The 11,834-nt window shown below is 45.7% G+C and overlaps 1 protein-coding gene across 1 annotated transcript in view; it reads left to right on the top strand.

The window, feature by feature from the left end:
- The first annotated feature begins 10,609 nt into the window (after positions 1-10,609).
- AXIN2 (axin 2) overlaps positions 10,610-11,834 on the top strand; it is a 45,306-nt gene continuing 44,081 nt past the window's right edge. The window contains exon 1 of the mRNA XM_015816945.1: positions 10,610-11,452. Within this exon, the coding sequence (XP_015672431.1) occupies positions 10,629-11,452 (824 nt within the window). The 5' untranslated portion in view covers positions 10,610-10,628. The remainder of the gene's footprint in view (positions 11,453-11,834) is intronic.

The following is an 11,834-nucleotide window of genomic DNA, read 5'->3' as shown; positions in this document are numbered from 1 at the left end:
GCAGTAAAAGAACTCCAAAAGTGATTGAGGTTGAAAGACAACTTTCAGAGTGTCGGCAAACTTTACTTTAATGGAAGACTGTGGTAAATGAAAAAAATGAGAGCATAAGACTCTTAAGCACTGAAGATGGTCATGTGCAAAGAAAATATTAGAATGGCACTATAAAGATCAGTTTAGTTCAGAGGTCCCAAACTCCTAGTCCGTGGACCGGGCCCAGCCCGTGGCATGCCAGAAACTGGTCTGCGCAAACAAGCAAAGCCTCGTCCACGGGATGTAGGCAGTACATGAAACCACGCCCCCTCCAGTCCACGGAAAAAACTTTCTCCATGCTCAAAAGGTTGGGGACTTCTGGTTTAGTTAGTCAATACACCTGTCTCCATTCTTTCATAAGTTGACAGAAAACTATACTACCATGAAGTTTGCTATCCTTATTGCTGATCCCAGTCCTGCCTCTACAGATAATCCTTGACTTATGGCCACAACTGAGCCCCAAATTTCCATTGCTAAGCAAGACAGTTGTTAAGTGAGTTTTGCCCCATTTTATGACCTTTTTGTCAAATTATTAAGTGAATCACTGCAGCTGTTAAGTGAATCATGCAGTCATTAAACAAATCTGGCTTCCCCAATGACTTTGCCTGTTGGAAGCTGACTAGGAAGTTACAAATGGTGTTCACATGGCCCAGGGACACTAAAAACCATCATAAATACATGTCAATTGCCCCAAATTTTGATCGCGTGGCATGCTGTAATGTTTGCAGGGGTGAAAAATGGTCATATGTCACTTTTTTCAGTGCCATTGTAACTTGTGTCACTAAACAAATGGTTGAAGGTCGAGGGCTATCTGTTCTGCCTATTTTGACCCACTGTGGTCATCTAGTTTCCCTCCAAAGTAATGGGTGACAAAGCCTAAATGACATACCTTAAGTCCCTCTTAAGACAGCCAGTTTGGGTTAAGGCCTCGGGCTAGAAACTGGAGATGGTGACTTTTAGTTCCGCTTAGACATGAAGCTAGCTGGGTGACATTGGAAGAGCCACTCTCAATCCTAGGAGAAAGAGAGTGTCTAAGTCACTTCCAAAATCTTGCCAAGAAATCTATGAGGACTTTTCCAGGCAGTTGCATGCACACGTGTGTGCGTGCATGCGCGCACACACCCTCCCTTTGGAGAATTTCAGAAATGGGGAAAAAAACCACCAGTTCAGGTAAAGATGGCTTAAGACTGTCTCACTCAAAGGCTGGGGATAGAATGAAAGCCACATCATGCCTATCCAGCAAAAAGAGAAGGTTGCCAGGATGTTTGTGTAAGTGGGAAAAGGTCCAGTGAAAGGCAACGTATGTGTGAGTTGCCTAATCCAAATTAAAACCTGACCTACAGAGGCAGAGCCAACATTCAATGAGGTGACACTTCAGCAAGGCAACTCCACATCCTGTCCCATCAATGCTGTAGCCAGGCAGCATGGGTAGAAACTTTGAATATTGTACCAGCATCCTTGTATAAAACTGCTGTTCAGACATTTTGTGTTTTGCTGGAGTTCAAAAGAGCATAGGGAATGCCACTAGGATTGTTGTTGTGCGGAAACCTGTGTTGGATATGTCTTTGAGTTATTTGTAAAAATAATAGTTCTGGATGGCTCCTACTTTGCAATTATTTAAAACAGCTATGCTGGCTGAGGAATTCTGGGAGTTGAAGTCCACAAGTCTTAAAGTTGCCAAGTTTGGAGACCCCTGCTTTAGAAACATGATGAAAATTTGGCTCTACCCACATCTTTCCTTCTTTTCCATCTGGTCTCTCATTCTTGCAATTTTTATCTTCCTTTTAATTGACTTTAGTGTAATTTCCTTGTTTTGATTATTGTGGGCTGCACAGACTTGTTACTGGGCAGCATACAAGTTTAATAAATAAATAAAAGCAGTTAAGGGTGGATTTCAGTGTTGAAATCTAAAGCACTGTAGCCATTGTAAGCCCTCATTTGTCCAACTAGACTTTTAGGGTAGCCAGGTTTGATATCAATACCCAGGCCAACAAGTTCACACTGGAATCCATTGTGGTTAAGGGTACTTGTAACATCCTCCCCCCCCTCCTTATTTTTAAAATATATTGTCAGAAGCAAGAAACTGAGCAGGTATATAGACTACTAGATGGCTATGGAACAGTAATAATGATGTTGCAATACCAGGGGGTAGTAGAATAAAAAACAAAGAATTGGAGAAGATCAATTGGAGAAGTATTATCAAAGTTGAAAGATTAGGCATAAACTGGCTGTGGTGATCCCAATGGTTATCAACAGACTGGGGACCATACCAAAAAATCTTGGGTGGCACTTAGAAAATCTGCACATTGACAAAATTTTCATATGCCAATTACAAAAGGTCACACTGCTTGGATCCCCACTTATACTATGCAGATACATTATGTCTTCCTAGGTTCTTGGGAAGAAACTCAATGTGCATGAAAGGCGAACATCAGGCAGTGTTTCTCAACCTTGACAATTTTAAGGCATGTGGACTTCAACTCCCAGAATTCCACAGCCAGCAATGCTGGCTGTGGAATTCTAGGAGTTGAAGTCCACATGCCTTAAAATTGTCAAGGTTGAGAAACACTGAGCTAAAGAATTGGCAGCTGTAATGACACATTGTTGTGTGCATAAAATAACCCTATTTTCTTTATAATAATATCCCAGTTCAGACACAGGCCATCCGAGGATATTTAATAATATTCCAATTCAGAGATAAACAGAAGATCCCAGATCCCAAATGACCGAGCCGCCTTCACTCCTGTTAATCTAAACTGCATTCATTGATTAAGGGGACCCGGCATAAGTAAACGGGAGAATTCGGATGTTCTAAGTCGGACTTCCTGGTTCAAACCGAAGCAACTGTCAAATCGGGATCAGGCCAAGCCAGAGTCTCCCAAACCGCCTCCTCCCGCCTTTCTCCGGTCACCACGGCCAACTGCTTGTCCCGGCCGGCCGGCCAGCGGAGTGAAAAGTTCATTAAGAAAAAGCGAGCGGGTCGGCGGCCCCTCCCGCAGCGGCCTCTGCCAGTGTATCAATCGCAGACGTGTGTTCTCCCCCCCCCTCCCGATTGTCCAATCGGAGAAGCCGAGAGGGGGAGTAAAAGTTGGCGGACAGGCCAATGGGAAAGGCCGCGATGACGCCCGCCAGCGCGGTTTAGGGCGCGAGCACGGCGAGTGAAAACTACCAAGGGTCTCTCCTAGGCTAGGCCGGCGGTGGCTGGAGGCCGGGGACCTCGCCTGGGGGGGGGGGGCTCCGTGTGCCATTCATTCATTCATTCATTCCCCGATGCCAGGGGACTCTAGTTGCCCCCCCCCCCGAAAGGCGCTTAGCTGAGTTCAAGCGTGCTTGGCAACCCCTCCCCTTCCCGGCCAAGGAGTGGGCTTGGCTAGGGAGGAGAGTTTAGCTTTCGGCATCCCTGCTCTCCTTTAATAGGAGACTGGCCTTTCTCCAAATCATGGCCAATCATCGAGCATCCAGGGGAGGTTGGAGATGCTTCCTTGGAGCCCTTCCTCTGGCTCGGATGGATTCCGGAAAGAGCAGACACCCCCCCCCCCCAACCTCCAGCGCAGTTTTCTCCAGGCCGGAGTCGCGAACCTTCGCCCCTCTGCGCTTCCACGTGGGGACCATCCTTATCCGTGACGTCAATGGGGAGACGGCCTTCAAAGGAACTTTACACACCTTTTGATGCTTTGTAATTACAGAGTCCTCTTTCTTCTCCCCCCCCCTCCCTCCCTCCCTCGCTCCCTTTGCTGGCTTCTGGTTCTCCTACCTAGGCCTTCGGTGATTTCCCCCCCCACACACACACACCAGGCCCGGAGCTTTGATAGGCGAGGGGATTGACGGCCCACGGCTTGGATGGGCTTTCTAAATTAGGCGTTTGTTTTCTTGCAATTTCCCGGCTCCGTGAATAGCTCGCAATAGATCAGGTCGCAGGTGAACTCAATGCATATGTGTTGTTGCAAAAGTTCGTCTGGAAGGCTAATTATAGGTTGTAGGGAGGCTTTGTATTTCAAAGAGGCTTAATATAAATTGCTTTGATGGAAAAAGGTGGCTGAAGCTGGTATTTTGGAAAGGGTGGTGTGGGGCTACGTGGAACTTTTTTTGGGGGGGGGGAGGAGTTGTTATTCCTTAGTCCTGGAGCAGCACAACATTCTTCCTTGACAGACTGATTTCCTATGGTACTGCAGGTACTTTTGGACTACAGCTGCCATCATCCCTTACTTTTTATCATGGTGACTGGGACTGACAAATGAGAGTCCCAGCGTTAGTGAGAGAGCCTCAAAGTCCCCAACCCTGCCCTAAACAACATTGTTTTGGGGGCAGAAGAGAGGGATTGACAAGCTGCTTTTCCATTCATTCGAGAGAGGAGCTAAAAGAAAGAACAATTTAGCTACGATAAATACCAAAATATGTATTTTCATGAAGGCTGTGCATTTCACCATGGAAAAATTTGCCTAGAACTGTGGTTTCCTCACCCTTCCCATCCATAGCTATGTATAAACCCCATTAACTGCATTGAGTCTACTTCTAAGAAAATGACCCCAACTTTTGAAGGAGAATATTTGTAGCTCAGGGTTTGAAATTGGTGCTCTCTGAGCTTGCTTGTTTTCTTGCAGACATTTCATTACCATAACTAGGTAACATCTAGACTGCACTTTTTTCATACTTGGGTGTGTGCGTGATATTTCAAGACATATACCTAAATCTTAGGTGGCTGGCTGGCCCTTGCCCTCAGATATATTCCTGTAACTTCCAGAAGTTCCATAGACATTTTTCCTTCATGGAAGCCTGAATGAGCCAAGTCCATTTTGCCTCCCAGCCTTGGCAGTGCTACCTTCTCTGTCCAATCCCTCAGGGGATTTGGGAAGACATTAGCAGTGCTTATGGAAATCTTTTATACCTATCAGCTGTTAATAGGGAGGCTAATGTGAGATAATGGTACACACGCTCCTTGGACTGAAGTTGTGCTATACACATATACTGATCAAAGGAACATTTTAAGGAAATGGTCTATTCTGAAGGTAAGAGGTTCTTCACTGGGCCTAATTTTAGGTCACATTTCAGCCTATTTAAGCTTGGTTTATAGATTATGACAAATAATGGCATTAATCATACTTGCAGAGACTGGCCTCATGCAGCATAACAAGCCAAGATTTCTCTCATCAGTATAATTTGCAAGTTTGGGGCCATTGAATAAAACACTTTTGGGGTTCTACAGTAGTCTCAGCTATAAATCATAATCTGAAAACCTTTAAACAGACTGGCTGAATTGGTTGGATAAGCCAGAGCTGGCTGGGATGCCTTAATTTACATAAATCATAGCTTATAAATCACTGGCTAGTTTTCCCACATGCTGAAGCAAGACCAAGCCAACCATATTATAAATTAACATGTGTGCAATGAATCAGTGTGTCTGAAGTGGTAGGAAGTGTAGAGATAGTGACCACAACCATGGGATTGAAGACTCACCCTTTTTTTTATCTGCATTCTGTGGGAGTTTGTGCATTGTTTGACACACACACCTACTGATCTCCTGTTCTGAATAAACTAATAGATTTGAGGTTCCCCCCCCCCTTCCCTTCAGTTGCATATGATTCTCCGAGATACTCAGTATCTAATTAAAGTTTGCATTCCACTTATTTCTCCTTCAAGCTGTTTGTTGAGTTATCAGGAAATTAAATCTGGATCTTAGTTTGAGAGAACAATTTCTGCAAAGTAAATAGCAAGGAAGGATGCTTTGGGATGAAAAAGTTGGGGAAAGCATAAAGAGGACCAGGCAAGGAACTCATAAAGATGCTTGCAATTTCAATGTTGATCAACAACACTTGAACAAAAAAGAAATGACTGCACTGCTCCTTTAGTGCTCTAAAAGGGTCATCTTTGCACCCATGGTATAATTCAGTTTGCGCTTGTGAGAATAAACAAGGCTTAAGCTGCATTCTTCTAAATATGCACATTAAAAAAGGAAAAGAAAAATGTAGTGTCATCTGTATATGTCCAGCTTTTAGCACAATGAGCAGGGGTCTCTGTGCTGGGTGATAAAAGTTAATTATAATGTGATTAAAGACAGTCTTCCTTACTGAGAAAAATACATTTATTGCCAAATCTTATTCATGCTGATTATTCTTATTTCTTAAATGCAGTTAAAAAGTGAAATTCCATAAATTTACACATAGATTAAAACTCTCTCTCTCTCTCTCTCTCTCTCTCTCTCTCTCTCTCTCTCTCTCTCTCTCTCTCTCTCTCTCTCTGTGTGTGTGTGTGTGTGTGTGTGTGTGTGTGTGTATCATAAAGGTATGAATACTTTTAGAATGGAATAGATTGGAATCATGACTTGATACACATTGTGGAACTGGAACTTCACATGAAGTTCAGAAGCTTTGGGTTTCTGTTTTCTGGGACGGCCCACAAAACAGTTAAAAACCCCTAAAAGACAACAGATCTAGACTATGTAAGGAGGTGGATTGGCTTAAAAAGTGCAGATCCAGTCCCTAATTAGAACCTTTTGTCTAAAGCCCTTTCTAAAGCATTCAGTGTCTGTTTAATATTTAACATATGGGGGGGGTGGGTTAAACAGAGTTTTGTTGGTGTGCCAGTTCTATTACAATCAGATATTGTTTAGTTGGGATGCAGAATAAAAGGAAATAAAAGGAAAGGACTTTTTAAGATGAACCCAAGAAGAGGAGGAGGAAGAGGAGAAGGAGGCAGCACTGGGGTTTAGTTGTGATGCAGAATAAAAAGAAATAAAAGGAAAAAGATTATTTTCTTTCTAAGATGAAGCCAGGAGGAGGAGGAAGAGGAGAAGGAGGGGCTGTGGGGGGCTATATTGCAAAAAATGATTGCAGCCTCCCTCTTTGAGAATTGGCCATCTCCCCCCCCCCCACCTCCCTCCTCTGCAAACGAGCAATACAGCCATTGCTGGGCATTGTAGGTGAAAGAAAAGGAAGAGAGTTCAAACAGCAATTGATCTTTATCTCATGGGGGAAGGGGGGGGGAGGAAGGAGAGTTTGGATAGAAAGGGTTGAGTTGATTGGGCAATAAAAGGGTTAAAGGCAGGGAGTGGAGCTGGCAGAAGCGGGAGGAGGGAATGCTTGCCTGTCCCTTTAAGGTTCCTGCAGCATGAAGAGAATTGCAGGCATAATACGATTGGGGCGGCAGGATCACTTACTTCTGACGTTCCAAAGCCTGGGGGAGTTGGCTAGAGATTGCTTCCCTTTGATAAGGTCCTGGCAACTTAGTAACAACTCGAGAGGCAATAATAATAATAATAATCGGAGTCTCAAAGCTTCGGCTACGAACGTACCCACCAAAAACCCCACGTCTCCACGGGGAGGGGGAAAAAAAACCCCCTCACGATTAGCTCTTTAGTCCGGGTTTAACGCCCGATTCTTAGGCCGGCGTCTTTGCCAATGCTGCCATCTGAAGAACTGTGGCCCTTTATTTCGGCTTGTTTCCCCCCCCACCCCGTTTTTCTTTCAAAAAAAAAAAAAAAAAGGGGGGGGGGAAGGTGTTGCCGAAAAGACGCTTATGTCCCTTGCAGGACCGTCCTCTCGGTTGTTCACTTTGATGTGCACAGTTAAACCCACAGCTCAGTGTTTGTTGAAATAGCCCGGAGGACATTTGGTGCAAGGAATGACTGCTTGAAACAGGACCTGGGTTGAAAGAAGGGGGGGGTGGCGGGTGGCGGGGGGGGTGTCAGGAGAAGTGGGGGAGGGGGTCAGGTCTTTTGATTTTCGCCCCCCCCCTCCCCGCTGTTTTAGGTTAAAAAAAAAGAAGGAAGGAGAGAATCCCCTCAACTCTATAGCTCTCTTTCCGCGGATATATTTTGGGCAACCTCCTAGTCCCCACGAGCCCTCCCCGCTCCCCCCCCCCTTTTTTTTTTTTTTTTTTTACTCTCAGATGCTGTTGCGAAGCTTGTGAGGAGGTGGGTGGTAGAGAGGAATCAGCGCAGCGTTGCGGATTACTTTTCTCCTATTCCCTATGAGAAGGGCTCAGGGAGGNGGGGGGGGGGAGAGGAGAGGAGAGGAGAGGAGGGGGGGGTTGTTTGGAAGGAAGTGCCGGGCGCCCGATTTAACGGAGGGGGCGGGAGAAAGAGCCCCCCCCCACCAACTCCGGGATCAATGGTAAGTTGCGAAAGAATGTGTGTAATTCCTTCGCCCCTCCCCCTCCCTCCCTCCGTTGCTTTGATGTTTTCTTGGCTGGAGCTTTGAAGTTGTTCAGAGGAGCTGTTTGCGCGTTCGTTATGAGTAAGCAGACCTAGGGGGGGAAAAAAAGAGAGAGCTGGGTTTGTACGAACCACAACAGCCACTGGGCTCTGTGTGTGTGTGTGTGTGTGTGTGTGAGTGAGTGAAAGAGAGAGAGAGAGAGAGAGAGAGAGAGTGTTTAAGGGGGAGACATCTGCTGGGGAAGGAAAGGGTCTTTTCACAGACCTCCCCCCCCCCATAAACATCCCGGTAAAGTAGGGAGGAGTTTTGCCTTTGTTTTCCAGCAAGGTTTTGTGACTTTGGAAAGGAGGTAGAGACCCAGGATGGCTTCGGTCGGTCGGTAGGTAGGCGAAGGATGCCTTGGCTGCCAGTCCCTCCTCCCGCACCTCTTCGCGTACACCCCTCCCACTTCTGTCAGCACCCTCGGTGAACTCCAAAGAGGCGCAGCGTGCTGACTTTGGGGTCAGTTGTTACACAGGACTTGGAGAAGGCGGTCGGGGAAGGTTTTCCTGTTCTCTCATTCCTTTCTCTCTCTCTCTTTCCCCTTCTCTCCCCCCCCCCCCCAGTTCCTGAGATATCTCAGCAGATCTGCTTATCCCCCCTCCCTCCCCACCTTCCCATCAGTCGCCATTTCTGGATATTTTTCCTCTTCTTTCTTTAATGTTTCCCTCCCTCTGCGGGATGATTCTCTGGGGGTATGGGCTGCAGTGTCGTCTCCTCCTCCTCCTCCCCCTCCCCCTCCTCCCCCTCCTCCAAATCTATTTAATTTGTGTTTTAAACAATCGCCTTCATGCCCACCGCCTCTTTGATGGAGGGCTTGTCTAAGTGGGGAAATGCTTGAGGATTCGAACCGCCTGGTCTGGAATGTCTACTCTTCTTCAGGTATCTTCCAGGACATCCTCCTCCTCCTCCTCCTCCTCCCCCCTCCCCCGCCTTCCCTTTGAAGCAGCTTTTGAACTTTCTTAAGAAAAGTTGAGGCGAGCAGGAAAACCCATACAGGGAACTTTTATGTGTTTATGTGCTCTAGGCTATGGGTGGAAGAGGGTTGGTGGAAAGGCTGGCATTCATTCGGTTGCTCATTTACTGGCGTGGAGTTTTTGCAGCTCTTTGCATGTTTGACGGAACAGCAGCGCTTCTCTCTCTCTCTCTCTCTCTCTCTCTCTCTCTCTCTCTCTCTCTCTCTCTCTCTCTCTCTCTCTCTCTCTCTCTCTCTCTCTCTCTCTCTCTCTCTCTCTCTCTCCTCTCTTCTCTCTTCTCTCTTCTCTCCTGGATTGGATGGGGGAGTTATGGTGAGCTGGGAAAGAACTTTGGATGCCCATTCTTTGCTGAAGAAATAGAGCGCAGCCTTCTCGCCCCGCAGAGTTGAATTGTGTTAAAAAAAATATGGTGCTTTGTCGCATGAAAAGGGGACAGATGCACGATAAAGGTAGCAATGGGGGTGGGGGGGGGAAGGAATTGCATGTCAACAATATACTTGAACCAAGCTGCGGCTCTTTTCAAAGGCCGTCAGCAATTCGGTAAGAAAGTCTTCGTTGTCAACTCGAGGCTAGTCAAGTCTGTCTTTTGTCTTTCCAGCTTCTTTTCGACCTTTTCTCGGGGACTAGGTACAGTTCAGAGGAGCATCCAGCATTGTGCTTGCTTAGGAGGGTTTCTGGCGATCCTAATCTAAACGTTTCAGGAGTTGAAAGGTTTGGGGGGGGGAGAGAGAGAGAGAGAGAGAGAGAGTGAAATGGAAACCAGATGCTGAGGAAAAGCACGTTTTGTTCTTTTGCCGTGAGTTATCTAGCAAAGGAGAGGGAGGGAAAAGCAAAAGCTGAAGGAATGTTTTTTTTTTTTTTTTTTTTGCTGCAAAATGGGTTGAACGGCACGGGGATCCAAGATTATTCCTGGGACTCCTCAGATGTTATCATAAGTAGGAGGGGAATAATAATAATAATAATAATAATAATAAAAACCCCTCATGATGTTTTTCTTTGTGCGTGTTGAGGCTTTATAGGCAGTGCAATAAGGAAAAGTTCTTTTCTTGTTTTTGTTTCCAACCCCTCACCCCACCCGGGCTTCTCTGCATAGGAGAGTTAAAAGTGTGCCCAGAGTTCAGTCTTTCTCTTTGAAAAAGCGTATTTGATACTTTTGATTAGTGCTGTAGATAGCTGTGGTTGCCTTTTTATTTTAATGTGAAGAGTTGAAAAGCCTGTTTACTTTTTGTCTTTGATGTTGGTTGGATCTGGTTTTGATTAGATCAATACTTCTCCCCCCCCCTTTTTTTTTCTTTAAGAGAGAAGACTCTGAGGATCCCCTGCTGACTTGAGAAAGAAAAGAGAGAGAGAGGCACACAGATTGCTGAGGAACTTAAAAAGGGGAAGGAAGAAAAGAAAAAAAAAGCTCTATCAGAAGGAACTCCCAGGAACCATGAGCAGCGCTGCATTGCTGACTCACCTCCCAGACCCCAGCAGCAGCTTCAGGGAAGATGCCCCACGCCCCCCTGTACCAGGGGAAGAAGGAGAGACACCATGCCATCTGGCTGCCAGTTTCTTTGCCCTAAAAAACCAAAGCTTCAAGGCCATGTCTGTTTCTTCCACACCCAGGAGGAATGAAGATGGTCTTGGGGAGCCAGAAGGCAGTGCATCTCCAGACTCTCCTCTCGCCCGATGGACCAAATCCTTGCATTCTTTACTAGGAGATCAAGATGGTGCTTATCTCTTTCGGACCTTCCTGGAAAGGGAGAAATGTGTGGATACTTTAGACTTTTGGTTTGCCTGCAATGGCTTCAGGCAGATGGACCTTAAGGATGCCAAAACTTTAAGAGTCGCCAAAGCTATCTACAAAAGGTACATTGAGAATAATAGCATTGTTTCCAAGCAACTCAAGCCTGCCACAAAGACCTACATACGGGATAATATCAAGAAGCAGCAGATCGATTCTGTAATGTTTGATCAGGCACAGACTGAGATTCAGACTGTGATGGAGGAAAATGCTTACCAGATGTTTTTGACTTCTGATATATACCTCGAATATGTAAGGACTGGGGGAGAAAATCCTGCTTACATTAACAGCAATGGACTGGGCAGCTTGAAAGTGGATTGTGGCTATCTCCCTACCTTGAATGAAGAAGAGGAATGGAGCTGCGCTGACCTTAAAAACAAACTTTTGCCCTCCATACTGGGACTGTCCAGTAAGACCTTGAGGGCCACAGCCAGTGTCCGAGCTACAGAAACTGTGGAAAATGGGTTTAGGTAAGAGCAACAGATTCAATTTATTATGGGAAGGTGTGAGGTATTATGGTGTATTGCAAAATGAGTGTGTAGATGAATGTTGTGTTCCTGGTTTAAGTCAAATTTGGCAAAGAGACTCTTTATTTTTGAAGCTTCCCAATTTTGGCATTTAGTTCTGGCTGGAGGGGAGGGCTGCCTTTCCCCCTAATACAAAAAAGGAGTACGTTGTGGTTCTTAAGACCCACCAGTTCTAAACCTCTTTGAGACATCAAAAAAGAACTTCAAAGGACTCTTGCTCTTTGAGACATGCATTAATTGTTACCACTTTAAACCACATTAAGAGGAACTGGGAAGAGCACCATCTAGGCATGTGAATGAGTAATGAAATACTAGTTTGCCAACT

This window comes from Protobothrops mucrosquamatus, unplaced genomic scaffold (assembly GCF_001527695.2).
Source record: "Protobothrops mucrosquamatus isolate PMUCROS unplaced genomic scaffold, P.Mucros_1.0 scaffold_123, whole genome shotgun sequence".
Classification (NCBI taxonomy): domain Eukaryota; kingdom Metazoa; phylum Chordata; class Lepidosauria; order Squamata; family Viperidae; genus Protobothrops; species Protobothrops mucrosquamatus.
This window is presented reverse-complemented; position numbering and strand designations above follow the sequence as displayed.